The sequence below is a fragment of the Peromyscus maniculatus genome, chromosome 1 (assembly GCF_049852395.1).
Source record: "Peromyscus maniculatus bairdii isolate BWxNUB_F1_BW_parent chromosome 1, HU_Pman_BW_mat_3.1, whole genome shotgun sequence".
Lineage (NCBI taxonomy): Eukaryota > Metazoa > Chordata > Mammalia > Rodentia > Cricetidae > Peromyscus > Peromyscus maniculatus.
Window position 1 is genome coordinate 174,816,620 of NC_134852.1, and position 16,193 is coordinate 174,832,812.

General features: G+C 38.8%; 1 protein-coding gene across 21 annotated transcripts in view; it reads left to right on the forward strand.

Annotated features, from left to right (window-relative positions):
• The window catches only part of Trpm3 (transient receptor potential cation channel subfamily M member 3), an 848,188-nt gene that overhangs the window by 723,313 nt on the left and 108,682 nt on the right, over positions 1-16,193 (forward strand). For all 21 annotated transcript variants that reach the window (XR_013047854.1, XR_013047855.1, XM_006985391.3 and 18 more), the window contains one exon: positions 322-394. Coding sequence is in view for 19 of the 21 variants with exons in the window: in XM_006985391.3 (XP_006985453.1) it covers positions 322-394 (73 nt within the window). In the remaining 2 variants the exon portion in view is untranslated. The remainder of the gene's footprint in view (positions 1-321; positions 395-16,193) is intronic.

Here is a 16,193-nt window from a genome sequence, read left to right on the forward strand (position 1 = left end):
GGCCAGCTATCTTTAAGCACAGTTCCTCACTCATGGTTGTGTTACAATTTACATATTTTGTGAATCCTGAAAGTCTTGCTTGATAACCACTATCCATACAGTGGTGTAAGATAGTCCCCACTTGGAGACTATTGACACATCTCTCTTAATGAATGGCAGAGCCCACTCCTCTAATCCTCATTATGTATGTATGCTTGCCCTATGGTTAAGATCCTACTTCAGAGACAGTGAAATAGTCACTGCTCAGAAGTGATTTCATTGATTTGAGTTCTCTCTGGAGGAAAAACGTGTTGTTAATTGTCTCCTTGTCTCAAATTGCAGATCACAGTATTTCGAATGGGATCAGAAGGCCACCAGGACATTGATTTAGCTATCCTGACAGCATTACTCAAAGGTAAGAGTTCCTCTATCCACATAATACAAAAAGTAATTTAAATGGATTAACACCTTATGTCTCCTATTAATGGACATAACCTCAAATGATTTTGTGTCACATCTAATTACTGACAGCCCAATGACCCATTGTGTAAGATATTGTTACCACTATTGAAGTCTTCTAATGCAGACATGTTGCATATGACTCAATTTGTTAAGTTGTGAATATGATATAACTCAGGTACATTGAATCATAAAAATTTAAATGAAAAATGTTAATGCAATATTTAAAATACTAAGTTATCTGAAGTTACTTAGTAATTATTATTACTTTATTTTCAAAGCCATCTACATGGATGTGGGTGTAGGTGTGCATATTAAAATTAAATGTGTATATATATATATTAAAATTAAAAGTCAAATGTCATTAAGAGGAAAGCAGAAAGAAATAAAAACTTAGCCTATACTCCTTGTTATAACTGAGCATCAGACAGAACTCTAAGGTCCCTGCTGAACATGCACAGGAATACTTGGGTTATTGGATTTTAATTTATAAGGTGGATATCTGTCCTATTCTCTAACCCCAGTCCTTCATAGATGTCTCACTCCCTGCCCTCACCCTTGGAGCCATATCCAAGTAAAGGCCAGTTTCCTCCAGTTTCCATAGATTAAATCTCCTCTTTAGTACACCTCGATAAGCAAATTATATTTGGCAAAACTTTTAATAAATTAATATTAACAAAATAAAGTTAGGACTGTTCAGTTCTCAAATAAACCATAAATGTTTCTGAATGTGGTTCTCAGTTGCAAATATCTGAGTCCTCACTTAGCTCCATAACACATCTGCAGCAGCACTTATCACCTGGCTAGTCATTGCCTACCCATGACCTCCATAGACTATAAGCTCAATGAGAGCAGAAAAACTGTCTTAATCATTCACCTTCTAGGCACTGTACTTAATTCCCAATTCAAGCAGCAATCAGTTTTTGTTGGATAAAGAAGTGAATGGATTACTCAGGGATCCAGTCATAGAATCAGTGTTACATAATTCATAGTTAAAGGGGAAGTTACTTCATTCTCTGTCTCTAGTATATTACTCCTCTTTCACTATCGCTATTCTCTTGAGGACTTAGTATGTGGCAGTGACTGTGCCAAGCTCTTTACAACTATGGTAAACAATCACAGAGACAACTATGTGATGCAGGAATTAATTTAATCTCCCTTTGCCAGTGGAGTAATAAAAGCTACAAAGGTGAAGTAACCTGCAGAATAATGAAAACTAATTATTAGGCCTGGACCTAGGTCCACCATACCTGACTTCTCACTACAGCATGAGACCCTTAGACAAACATGACAGCCAGGCTTCCCTGCCCACTCGCTGAGTGTCTATATGCAGTCACCAGGCTTCCCTGCCCACTTGCTGAGTGTCTATATGCAGTCACCAGACACCTGATCACATTTCAGGAGATTCCCAAGCCCTCATAGTGTGTGCTGTACCCCAGGTTGAACATTTCTGTAAGATGTTTCATTTCAACTACAAATATAAATGTTGGGAAGGAGAATTAACCGCATGAAGGGCCATGCTTAGACTGAGCCACAAGATACACTCTGGCCTTTATGCTACCTTTATCAGAGACAAAGATAAAATTTTGATGCAAGAAACTCTGATATTTTCTATTCTCATATAAAGATAATGAGGAAAATAATAGCATCAGTAAGCAATGTTGGTTGAAGACTCACTATGTGCCCAGCACTGTAAAGAGCTTTTAGTGTATTCATTCATTGAGTCTGCACAATAGTGAGCCTACCGGTTAATCACTTATAAGTAAGGAAGCTGAGGTATGGAGCCAGTCAGAGTGTGCCCAACAGGAGCTTGCAGTGAATGGTTCAGTCCAAACCTGAGAGCTCATACATACACCAAGATATTCCCCATTCCATTGACAACAAATGCCATTAACAAATTTCCTAGCAAAAGGGAAGGGGGATCTAAGTATCACTTAAAAAAAAAACATAGTGATCATGACTGCTCGATGAAAACATTTGTTTTTAACAATTTGTGAAACTAGAAATTACGCATCATCTTCAGGTTAGCCCAAGAATTCATTTGTCATACTGTAGAATACCTGTCTTCCAACTTTTTTTAGCATGATATTTTACAAAATGAAATACAGTTTACATCATAATCAAGTAGTTATACATATTGCACTTTGAAAAATTGAAATTAAGGTATCTGGGATGATATTTACATGGACAATAGGCAAGGAAATTGAATATTTTCTCTTTTAATCTATTTCCTGGATGCTGATTGTATTCTACTAAATTGATTTCATGGGTCATAAACCAGCAGCTTAAAAACTGCTGCTTTAGGAGATGAAAGAAAATTTTGATTGCTCTAAGAAATTAACATTTCTAATCACTATAATGAACATTATTTATGCAGCAGTTATGCTAACGGGAATTTGTGCCATTAAATGATTATAGTGTGTCAACTCTATTTTGCAAAGACTTCTAAATGCCCCCGATATTGACCTACTTGATTTGGAAAGGGAATCGGGCATCTCTTTGGCTGACTTCTTTGATGATCAAGCATATATACATAATTACATCCATTTTAGATTTTTAAGCTTATTATATTCCTCCAATGTGTGTAGCCAAGGCAGGTAATAGGCTTCCACTTAATTTTCACAATTGCATTTAATTTTCAATTATGTAATGCACAGGGGTTATTTGTAAAGTCCAATTTTTATTCTGAGATATTTCTGAGAAAACCAGGAGTTAGACTGGAAGACAGCCAGGAGGCAAACCACTGCTCCCTAAGTCCACTGGGTAAAAAGGAAAAGCAGACGGGGAACCAGGTGGCCATGGGGAAAATATGTCTTTGCTTCCCTTGTTTTTGAGCTTTTTAATTTTCTTGTGTTTGAATATATAGTAGTGAATTTCAGTCTTCTGAACTCACTTAAGCATTGCACTGGTAAGTGATAAAAGTGACCCTGCCCACACCTTAGACAGATGTCTTTCCTATGAAGCATATTCAAATGAAGAAAAAGGGGAGACAAAGGAATGATGCTGTGGAGAGCCTGGAAAGTCAGGGTGGCTTCAAAGGGTAACATGGGTACTTCTGACAATAAGTGACATCACGTTTCCCTTCACACTGAGAATGATGGTCTGAGCCACAGGCTGTGTGTCTTCCCTCCCCTCACCCATTCTTCTCTCCCCACTACTCACACAGGGAGAAACCACAAATACAGCAGGTCCAGCTGCCTTGCAAAGCTTCAGATGCCAAATAAACCATTTTAACAAGAGAGCAAAGAATCACCACTTGTCAAAAGTATAAGCTGAAATTTGCTTTAACTGTACTCAGTGAACTATTTATACAATTAGAAATTATCTAAGTGACAGAAACATAATTTAAACCAGCTAAAGCAAAAATAAATTGGTAGATTTTTTATTTGCCTGGCCAGACACTCTAGGTTTAAGCACAGTTCAGACAAAAAGAGAGCTAAGGCTCAACTTATGTCATCAAGGTCTGCCCTCCAGCCCCGAGCCTTTCTCCTATCCCTGGGTCACCAAGGTAACCTCATCAGTGACAGGCTAGCACCCAACCAGCTCAGAAAATGCCAGTCAGAAAGATCCATCTTTCCTTGTAATTACAGCAGAGTCATCCTAAGAAGAATGAGCACTTGCTTGATTTTGTAAGTGTCCATCTCTGAATTTATCACTGTCACAAGGGTGACAAAGGAGTCAAATAAATTCTGGACCTGGGACACGGGGCAGCTTATCCATGGCCAGAGTTATTACATTTATTTGGGGGAGGATGGGAGACACATGTGAAGGTCCGAAAACAATTTTCAGAAGTCAGTTCTCTCCTACCATGTAGGTCCCAGAGTTTGAGCTCAGGTCGACAGGCTTGGCAGCAAGTGCCTGTTGAGCCCTCTTACCAACCCCCAAGTCTGAGCAACCCATGAAATGGAGATTCTATAGCCAGAAAGAGGAAAAGAAAGGGAGTCCAAAATGACTTTAAAAGACTGCAAATCTCCACAATTGTGTTAAAAGAAGTACTAAGGGTCAAAATGTACCAAACCTCATCAAATGCAATATCTAAAAATCTATAGCCTCAAATAAATGCACTATGGTTATTCTTCATTCAGTGCCAATGCATGGTGTACTCCAAAGTGTGTTTCATTCAGCAGACAAAACCAAGAACTGGGTCAAACGAATACTAACTGGGGTTCAAGCATTCATACAAACATATTCACAAAACTCACAGCAGATATACCTAATTATGCCACTAATTACTTATTATGTGTATTTATTATTAGTAGTATTACAGTCTTCAGTTCTAATGGTCTATACTTGATCATTGCTAATATTTTGAAGAAAATTGCATACTTACCATCTTTTCCCCTAAGACCAAGGCTTATTACTTAGGGGAAAAAATGATCCTATAAAGGTCAAAGTATCCCAAGTGTTCTTCACTTCCTCCTCCCACCTCGAGCCCCACTACCACCCACTCCATAGGGCACTTATGACAGGGAGGGCGTGACACCGTATAACAGCAAGACTTGTGGACACATTCAAACATCACTTTTTCTTGACTGGAACACTTTTTAACCTCACCAAGCCCCAGTCTCCTCCTCTATGGATCTGAGATAATAACGGTAATCCTTTTGTTGTCATGGTAACCATCTTAATTGACAATGAAGGTAAAGCCCTTAATGATGTACCAGGAGAGGTCCCTTTAATACATGGTGGTCTGGCTGAAGATAAAGACCATGATGATGACAGACTAGAAATAAGGGATCACATCTGTCTGCACATGTTGTGTACATGTGTACACAATTTCTACCACATAGGAGGAAGGTAATGTGTATTTGCTGGCCTGGTGGCACCTTTCTTGTGTGGGTTGATGTAAAGGACATCTGAGGAGGTTGCTCTGGATTCTCTCTGAGGCTGTCTCCCTGCCTTCCCTCATGATTCACATTTACTATATAGTCTTTTCCATTCAAAAGCAGGTTTTAAAAATTCCGAGGAGGTTTTGACCTTCCATGCTCAAACCCATCAGAATTATAACATGTTAAATATGAAAGACTCCATAAATTTCAAAGTATTCATTTAAGGTAAAATGAAGAAAACATCTAGTATACAGATGGGGGTCCTGAATGTAGCATGAAGGAAAGAACCTAGAAAATGATGAAGCACAGACTAACCTACTTTCAAATAAAAATTCACTTATGGCAAGCTTATTCTCATGAAAAATTGAGAAGACTAAGAGCAATAACACGGTCTATGGTAGACAGCAATTTTAGACACTCCTGTCTATCTCCACCAGGGAATGCTGTAGCTAGAGTTTTCCTGCCTGGCCCACAGTCAGGACAAATCTCTGTCACCTACCAGTCCCACAGCCGCTCAGATCCAACCAAGTAAACACAGAGACTTATATTGTTTAAAATGTTTGGCCTAATGGCTCAGGCTTCTAGCTATCTAGTTATTACATCTTAAATCAATCCATTTCTATAAATCTATACCTTGCCACGTGGCTCATTGCTTACCGGCATCTTCACATGCTGCTTGTTATGGTGGCGGCTGGCAGTGTCTCCCTCAGCCTTCCTGTTCTCTCAATTCTCCTCTCTGTTAGTCCCGCCTATATTTCCTGCCTGGCCACTGGCCAATCAGTGTTTTATTTATTGACCAATCAGAGCAATTTGACATACAGACCATCCCACAGCAGAATGCTATAAAAGAACTCAAATACTTTTGTCCCTTTCATTCAGATAAAACTTTGTGATTCACAGAAAGTTTTCCATAGAAATTTTGTCATTAAATCTCTACAGCTCTTTGGAATGATTATCAGATAATTTATCTCCAAACTGGCACTTTTTTGGGCATGAAGGTGAGAGGAATTGGTAATGATGGTGGTACCACTGGAATTAACCAAGGATGAGCAGTCAGAATATTGGGACCCTGGCTACAAATGTCCCTGGTAATTACCAAGTTTCCAGAGAAAATGGATTCTGCTCAGGTGCTTGTATGCTGTGTGTATCCCCCCGCCCTCTTCCTCCCTCTCTCAACATCCAGCAAAATTGCTCACAAATAGCAGGAATTTAATAAATATTAGCCAAAGTCACATAAATAGCTCAGGTATAAACTATGGAACCCTTACCTGTGAAAGTCATTGAAGAGAGCTCTATCCTCTCAGGTCAATGACCAACAAATACGACATACTCTTTAGCGTAGCTGAAAAACTTCCTTCCATTCTCTTGTTCACCCCTGCCTTCTAGCTCTTAATTCCATGTCTTATTTCTTTTCTTCGTCAAAGAAATCAAAATGCAAAACTTGGCCCTTCCAACTTCAAAATGAAAACAAAAAAATGAAACTTACTTTACAGGGCATTTCATAAACTGTAGAGTTTTCTAGAAACAACCATGGATAGAAAAGAAGTTTACTTGTCGGTAACACAAATGACCGCAAACTGAATAGCATCTCTAAGATTTACATTCTTAGGTACTTTACCCAGGACTCCCTGTGGCCCCTCCATGTGACTTCCCAGGATCACAGCATCTCTCAGGTTCCAACACTCCTGCTCACATTGCTTGCTTGCTTTTCACTCTTCCCTCGAAGAATGAAGTGAACTTTTCTCCTTTCAAGCAGAGCAGTACCTCCCCAGTTTGTACTTTACTCCTTACTCCAGATGCAACTGCTCTGTGCCTTGGTTGGTGTTTGGAAGAAGAAATGGTGTCAGGGTCAACATAAGCCCGGGTCTCTTACTCTTTCTTAGCACCATGTGGTCATTTCTAAATACTAATGTAGTAGACCCTGTCACTTTTTCCTCAGAAACTAAACATCCTTTCACTTTGTAATACATCTGTCTTAGTTACTTTCTCATTGCTGAGAAGAGACAACATTGACCAGGGCAATTTATAAAAGAAAGCATTTATTTGGGGGTTTGTAGCTAGGGTTTTCCGCTCAGACCCAACCAAGTAAACACAGAGACTTATAATGCATACAAACTGTATGGCCATGGCAGGCTTCTTGCTAACTGTTCTTATAGCTTAAATTAATCCATTTCCATAAATCTATACCTTGCCACGTGGCTGGTGGTTTACCGGTGTCTTCACTTGCTGCTGGTCATGGCGGGGGCTCGCAGTGTCTCTCTCTGCCTCAGCCTTCCGCTTCCCAGAATTCTCCTCTCTCCTTGTCCCACCTACTTCCTGCCTGACCACTGGCCAATCAGTGTTTTATTTATTGACCAGTCAGAGCAATTTGACATACAGACCATCCCACAGCAGGGGTTCATAGTTCCAGAGGGTAGTAGAGTCTATGACCAGGCATAGCACTGGATAGTAGCTAACAGTTCACATCTAATCCACAAGCGGGAGGCAGAGACAGAGACAGAGAGAAACTAGGAATGGTGTGGACTTTTTAAACCTCAAAACCCACTCTTAAGTGACACACTTCCTCTGGCAAGGCCATGCCTCCTAATCCTTCCCAAACAGTTCCACCAACTGCGGACCAAGCACTCACATATTTGAGCCTATGGAGGCCACTCTCATTCAAACAATCACAGCATGCAAGCCTCTGACATGGCCCAGGAAAGTTCACCACAAATCCACTACTGCTGAACAGCTCTCCAATAGTGAGGAACTCATTGCTGTGACTTCCCAGCAGGGCTAAGGAGTCATGCCTTTTCCTTCTTGATTTATTTAAGAACCACTAATCAGCATCAATTGTACAATCAGTCACTGCCTAGTGTCAATTATATGATCATATGGACTAGAGCAACACAATTTCAAAATATGTAGTGTATACAAATAACAAAAAAAAAAAATGATGGTGTCATTTGACTCTGTTGCTCCAGAAGTTCTTGACCTCATTGAAAAAAATATTCAAGGGTAGACAAAGAGGTCCTGAACCTAAACAGACTTACTGAAGCAAAAGCCTTCCTTTTAAGGGAAGGAGAAGTCAACGGAGCAGTTGAGTGCATCAAACTCAGGAATCGGGCAGGACTTGGAGGATGAGAAGAATTTCTGCCAAATCTACACACATAATGATGGAGTGTTCTGGGAATTGGGAGGGCATTTCTAGGAGCCAGGAAAGAGTGCAGGGATCTGACAAAAGCTGGATCTTCCAGAGTCAAGAGACTGAATGGGGGAGATGTGTACATGAAACCACCTACATGTCACATCTACAATGGTATATAAATGACAACTCTAGCTGAACTCTTAGACTCGGGGTTCTTTGGAGTACACAGGTTATTCTCCTATAGTGCACAGCTACCTCTCTGGTACAACTCAGTTAAATACAATGAGCACTCAGATAAAGCCATCACCCTCAAGCTAAGTCCTTGTCTCCCTCTGCCTATGTCAATATCGATGATAAAACTAGCATATAATAATCACAACTAATACATAAGTGGTCACATTTCTGAGTATTAACTACCTTAATCTTTACAAGATGACCACAGGGAAAGGACCATCAGTGACACTGGAGAACAAAAAACTAAGCTTTTGACCAAGATCACACAGCTAGAAGTTGGTAGAATCTGGACACAAACCCAGATTCTCTGAGTCACTCACACTTGCTCTGCATATTAAGATCTATGACCAGGACCAGATATTAAACAGTGCCCCATTTTTATGTGTTTTCAGACAGTCAATGACAACTACAGCTTTTTTGGTACATGACAAAACACAGAGAGACTGACAAATGTGCCCACTGAATCTACCATGACTTGCTAGTAAACGCATTTAAAACAAGACTGTGAGGTCTTAATTAAAAGCATTAGGTCAGGGGCTGGAGAGATGGCTCAGAGGTTAAGAGCACTGCTTCTTCTTCCAAAGGTCCTGAGTTCAATTCCCAGCAACCACATGGTGCCTCACAACCATCTATAATGAGATCTGGTGCCCTCTTCTGGCCTGCAGGGATATGTGCAGACAGAATACTGTATGCTTAATAAATAAATAAATCTTTAAAAAAAAAAAAAAAGCATTAGGTCAGAAGCTGCATTTTATGCTTCCTGTACTGATCATCCTCTTTAAGGGTGGAGGAAGCTCAATACCTCAGATTCTTTTGTAGAGACATTAGAACCATGTGACCATGTTGTGACCAATGAGATGAGACTAGGACTGAGGTATATGGTTTCTATAGCTGTAAGATGAGAACAGATGGGGGGAAAAATGAAAAATAGCAGACCGGAAAAGAAAATTGAATTCTAAGCTAGCATCAAGCTGATTTACACTTTGTGGTGCCCAAAAGTCCCAGAATTTGGGACAACCAGAAATTCAAAAGGAAACACTTGGGAGGAAAAATATGAAAGAATTTGTTAAGTCTTTTTTAAGATGTGGCCAGCATGCCATGTCTTCCCCCACTCTGCAAAACCCTCTCCAACTGAAAAGAAAAGACTTATTCTCTGAAGAAGCCAAAACAGATTTTCTGGTATAGAGGAACAGATGCTAAAAGCAGGCTGGAATACAGTTCTGAAAGGAGGCTGGGGACAGGAAACTAAATAAGCAAATGCATATTGGATATTGAGACCTTGGCCTCCTGAGACAATGAGAGTAGAGATTTTCATAGCAAACCTGAGAGGAATCAATGGCTCAACTTTGCAATGTGCAACTTTAGTACAAACGAATCACATATTGCCATTGCCTTCCATGGCACCCAGAGGAAGATACAGAGTGAGTAAAAGAAAAGAGAAAAGAAAAAAAAGGGGGGAATCAATGTAATAATTCCAGAAAATACCCCCAGAACCCTGGGGCATAGGTTTCTATAGTACCTTGCTGGTAATAGCAGAAATTTTATTCACACAGCTGTAGAAACAAATTTTTTTTGACATATAACAAATAATCAGCCCAAGCGTAAGAATTTTTATTCTACTCTCCATCTCACATCAATTATGTTTCTCTATTTTGCCTGTTGTGCATGCAACAGGAACACTTTTCCATGGTTTTCTGTTAACAAACAGGGGCCTGGTGAAGTATTTATTGGCTTCTTGTGCTGCAGAAAGGGCACAACAAAGAGAACACATTTGTTTAAGTGAATGTTTAGAAAGAGAAAAACACAGAGCTTTACAATATCATTAATCATAAACCATAGAACTCATTCATCCTTTCTACTTGCATATATTATTGGGACCTAAGGACATAAGGGCAATGTTCATTGTAGAAACTCTTGGCATACCTATCACCAAAGAGAGTGAGTACAAATTTAAATTCCTGACTTTGTGAGGTTGTTATTACAGCTTTGGTTTACAAAAGACTAATACTCAGCTTCATAATCAAAAGTAGAAACCCTTCTTCAAAGTGAGTAGACTTTCCACTAAAAAACAACAGAGCCCAATCAATAAGAGGAAAATCAAACCAAAGTTCAATTACCCCCTCTTGTCATCCCTAGCCCAAGGAATGAGGAAATGAAGGAGCTCAAGTGATGGAGAAGTCCAGATGGAGAAGTCAGGAAAGACACAGTAGTTAAGAGAAGGGACTCACAGTTCCTTCAGCCAGCCATGGCCAGTGAAGACAGCTGACTGGTCACCAGGACAGGTGAAACAGTTCCATTGGCTGCTTGCAACCCTGGGCCACCATAGACCATCAAACCTACATGTCCTCTTGTACCAGGCAGCCTTGAGGATACTGCCGGAGAAGTCATCCAAATAGGGGTGGCTGTGGCTCATATGGAGAATTTCCAGTGTCCACAACCTAAACAAGACAGATGAATGCACATCCAAAATTACATTCCTAAAGATAATACCATCTTACAATATAACATAGTGTCTCCATCTGTTTTCAAACTCTCACACTTTACCTCCTCAGGTGTTTATCTTAACCTTGACAAGCTTCAGCTCACTCAGAATAGAAGCTGAAAAGAAAGCTGAATGGTAGATTTGATTGACACCCCATGCTCTGTTAGAGAATCGCTCCTAATATAAATTGACAATTCTGACATGCATAAGCCCAGGGAAACCTAAGGACCATCCAAACGTAATATTCAGAATTCTCCCTTATCATGTAGTATCATTTTGTGAAGAGTCTATGGCAGCCAGTCATTCACATTGATCACAGAAAACACTGTAATGATGGTCCAACTCATAAATTCTCCATCTATGAATGCTCTACACACAATAGCATTCCCAACTGGCATATTTATTAAATTATGATTGTTAATTTGATAATAGTTGTTATCGAGTACATATGACATTAAAAAATCTTTGTATAGCTCTTTCTTAGAATATTTTATCTGTTCACAATTTCATATATTAATATAGTATATCTTTATCATATCCAACCCAAACTCCTTGTTACCCTCCCAGATCTCCCCAACATTTCCCCCTCTTAGCTTCATGTCCTCATAGCCAGAACATTGAAGAAAAACAATCCTTCCCCCGACAGTGAGTACTTGCTCTTCAGCTAGAAGGAGAACGTCTTGAGTCCTTCTGCCAACCATGCTTGGAAATTGACTGGATTAGTTTTATGCAATTCCTGTGCAGGAAACCATATGCTGCTGTGAGTTTATGGGAGCAATGAGGCTACACTGTATTCCATGGTGGCTGCACCAATGTACACTCCCACCTATAGTGGATAAGGATTTAGTTCCTCATCAGCATTGGCTGTCATTTACCCACATGATGAAATCAATGCTGAGTAGAGTGTAAAGGAACCTCAAAGTAGTTTAAATTTATATTTCCCTTGTGGATTATGATGTTGAGCACTTTTTAAATGTTGTTAGCCATTTGTACTTTTCCTTTGAGAACTCTCTGTTCAGTTCTGTGGTCCTTTTTTTACTTGTTTCTTTGATATTCATTTTCTTGAGTTCTTCGTATATTCTAGATACTGATCTTCTATCAGATATATATATATAGCTATCAGAGATATTTCTCCCATTTTATAGGGTGACTTTTCACTTGATTGGCTGTGGTGATATTTTGTGTATGCTCTAAAAAAGCTTGCCTGAAGATCATAGGCAAAGCTAGCCATTAGTTAGCCATAGAGGCCAGGCAGTGGAGACACACATCTTTAATCCCAGCATTTGGGATCTCAATGCCTTTGTTCCCAGTACTTGGGAGGCACACATGCCTTTAATTCCAGGACTAGGGAGATTGAGACAGGAAGTGATCTGGCTGGGCAAAGAGTGGAATATAAGGCTGGAGGAGACAGGAGCTCAGTTTTTTTGGCTGAATAGTTGGTGAGGTGAGAGGTGGCTGTCACTTGTTCCTTTGTCTCTCTGGTTTTCAGCATTTACGCCAACATCTAACTCCAGGTTTTTATTAAAGCCAATTAGAATTTGTGCTACAATTGGCAGTTTCTTTTTCTATATAGAAGTCTTTTAATTTCATGAAGTCTAATTTGTCAATTATTAGTCTTATGTCCTGAGCAATCAGAGACTTATTCATAAAGTACTTATCTATGCCTGTATCTTGAAGTATTTTCTAGCAATATTACTGATGACACTGTCTTTTCTCTAATGTATGCTTTTGTCAAAAATCAGGCAGCTGTATCTCGTTCCTCTAATGTGTTTCATTGATCTACATTTCTGTTTTTGTAGCAGTATCACAATGTTTTTATACTATGGTTTTGTAGTATAATTTGAAGTTGTACATAGTGATACCTCCAGGAACAGGTAATAGCCCTTCTTGCTCAGGATTGCTTTATCTAGCCAGGGTCTTTTGTGCTTTCACGTGAGCTTTACAATTTCCTTCTCTTTCTGTGAGGAAAATCACTGGAATTTTGATTAGGAATACTTTGAATCTATAGATTGCTTTTGTTAGGATAGCCATTTTCCCACTATTGATTCTTCTGATCCATGAGCAGGGAGGTCTTTCCATCTTTTGGTGTCTTCAATTTCTTTCTCCTGTCTTTAAGTTTTTGTGGCAGAGGAGGTATTTCACACACTTTCATGTCTTCATTTCCTGATTGCATCCTTTTATCTTCTTCCTTCCGATAGCTAAGACTTCCAGCATGGCCTGGAAAAACTTCACCAGTGAATCCATTTGAGCCTTGACTTTTTTAGTAGGGAGAGTTTTTAGTTACTTCTTCAATTTGTTCATTTGTTTTGTTTTTTGAAACAGGGTTTCTCTGTGTAACAGTCCTGGCTGTCCTGGAACTCACTTTGTAGACCAGGCTGGCCTCAAACTCAGATCCACTTGCCTCTGGCTCCCAAGTGCTAGGATTAAAGGTGTGTGCCACCACTCTTGGCTACACCTTCAATATTAACTGTTTTTTATGGATCTGTTTAAATTGTTTATCTCAGGGCTGAAGAGATTGCCCAGTGCTTAACACTTGATGCTTTTGCAGAGAACCTGCATTCGGCCCCCAGTACCTGTGGGATGACTCACAGCCATCTGTAACTCTTGTTCTGGGGAATTCAACACTCTCTTCTGGCTTCCATTAACATACAAGCAACATACTGATATACACAAAAAATAAGTAAATAAAATCTTTATATGTTATCTCATTTTGGTTTAATTTTAGTAGGTCATATATATTCAGAAATCCATCAATTTCTTTTAAATTCTCCAGTTTAGTAGACTATGTTATTTAGATTTTTCTTTTCTATCTCTAATTATGTAAATTTGCATCTTCTCTTTTGTCTAAGGGTTTGTCAATCTTGTTTATCTTTTCAAAGAAGTAGTTCTTTGTTTAATTCTCTGTATTGTCTATATTTACTATCTTGTTTCTATTTCATTAATTTCTACTTTGATTTTTTAAGGACTTTTTTCTATCTACTGATCTGATTTTTCTAGGGACCTAAGGTGTATCATTAGGTTATTACTTGAAATCTTTCTGGTTTCTTTTTTCAATAATTATTTATTTTATTTTATGTGCATTGGTGTTTTGCCTCCATGTATGTCTGTGTGAGGGTATCAGATCTTGGAGTTATAGACAATTGTTAGCTGCCATACGGATGCTGGGAAGTGAACCTGGGTCCTCTGGAAGAGCAATTGGTGCTCTTAACCACTAAGCCAGCTCTCCAGCCCCCTTTCTGGTTTCTTAATGTAGACAGTAAAATCTATAAATTACACTCTTAGGACTGCTTTCATTGTATCCCATATGTTTTTTTTGTTTTTTTTGTTTTTTTGGTTTTTCGAGACAGGGTTTCTCTGTGTAGCTTTGCGCCTTTCCTGGAGCTCACTTGGTAGCCCAGGCTGGCCTCGAACTCACAGAGATCCGCCTGGCTCTGCCTCCCGAGTGCTGGGATTAAAGGCGTGCGCCACCGACGCCCGGCTTTCCCATATGTTTTTATATGCTGTGTTTTTATTTTCATTTGATTCTAGAAATTCTTTTATGGCCATCCTGATTTATTCAAGAACTCATTCATCACTCAATAGTGTTGTTTGATCTCTGTGAGTTTGTATGTGTTCTAGGGTTTATGTTGCTATTGATTTGTAGTCTTTTTCCATTGTGATCAGGCAGAATTAAAGGAATTATTTCAGCTTTCCCATATTTATTAAGACTTGCTTTGTGCTCTGACATATGACCTATTATAGAGAATGTTCCGTGGGCTGCTCAAAAGACCATGTATTCTACATTTGAATGAGATGTTCTGTAGAGTCTTTTACATTCGATTGATCCATGGTGTCATATAATTCATATATTTTATTGTTTAATTTTTATCAGGAAGACCTATCAGCTGGTAAGAATGAGATATTGAAGTGTCCACTATACTGTGCTAGAGTTAATCTGTGACTTACATCTACTAGTATTCATTTTAAATAATTGGGCACACCTATGTTCAGTGTATATATGTTTAAATAGTAATGTCCTTTCAATGAATCTTTCCATTAATTGTTATGAAGTGTCCATCTTTATCTTTTCTTTCCAGTTTTGAATTAAAACTTATTTTTTTTTCGGGTGTTAGAATAGTTCTAACTTCCTAAGTCTGTTTCCTGGAAACCCCTTTTTCTAAGATAGTCTGTCTTTGGTGGTAAGATGTGTTTCTTGGGGGCAGAAAATAGATGGTTCCCGACTTCTTTTTAAAATCCTGTGTGGCATAATGCTTTGACAAATCATCAGTTTCCATTTATCAGTCTATTTAATCTGCAAACCCATCTTTTAAGACAGATAGTAGTTACTTGGTTTTCCCAAGTGCTGTGGATAATAAATCAGCTCAGTGTTCATTCTCATTGAGCAAAAGAAGTTATAGCCTATAAATGTAATTGCTACTCACCTGCTATGTCAAGGGCCAAAATTGAAGCAAGAAGTATCCATCGGGCTGGGATCTCAGTTCTCTAAGAGTTCAGAGTGTTGGCCCGATCAAAGATGGTCTAATTCTTGGGGCATCTTTATATATAAGGCAGGGTTTTCTATGCTGCAAAGTCTTCAGAGATATTTAAAAGCAGTATCAAAATATTGCATAATTAGAGATCATAAGATATAAACAAAATAATTTAAAAGTTCAAATGTAAACGACCCCTGGGCTCAGGAAAGACACATTATGAAGGCATTTGAAATGTAGTGCTGCCATTCAGAATGCTGGGAGAAGGCTACACACAAACCCAAGCCTATTCTACATAGCAGCTTGAAGAATTAGACAATGAAAATATGATAGCTTCTTCAGAACAGTTTCAGTTTAAGGAAAATGTACAATTTAAAAGACTTATTAAGACAGAAAAATTAAATAACATATATAACAAAATCCAAAGAAGGTTCATTTTCCCCACCCAGGTATAAATCATTTTACCTAATCAGTAACCTCATAAGATGTACTTACATTATTAGAACTATATCTTATTTATATATCTATATGCAAATTCCTATCTAGGGAAAATGGCAAACACTTTATGAAAAAACATTTTATAAAATAAATACTATCTGAACTGCTGGTTTGTA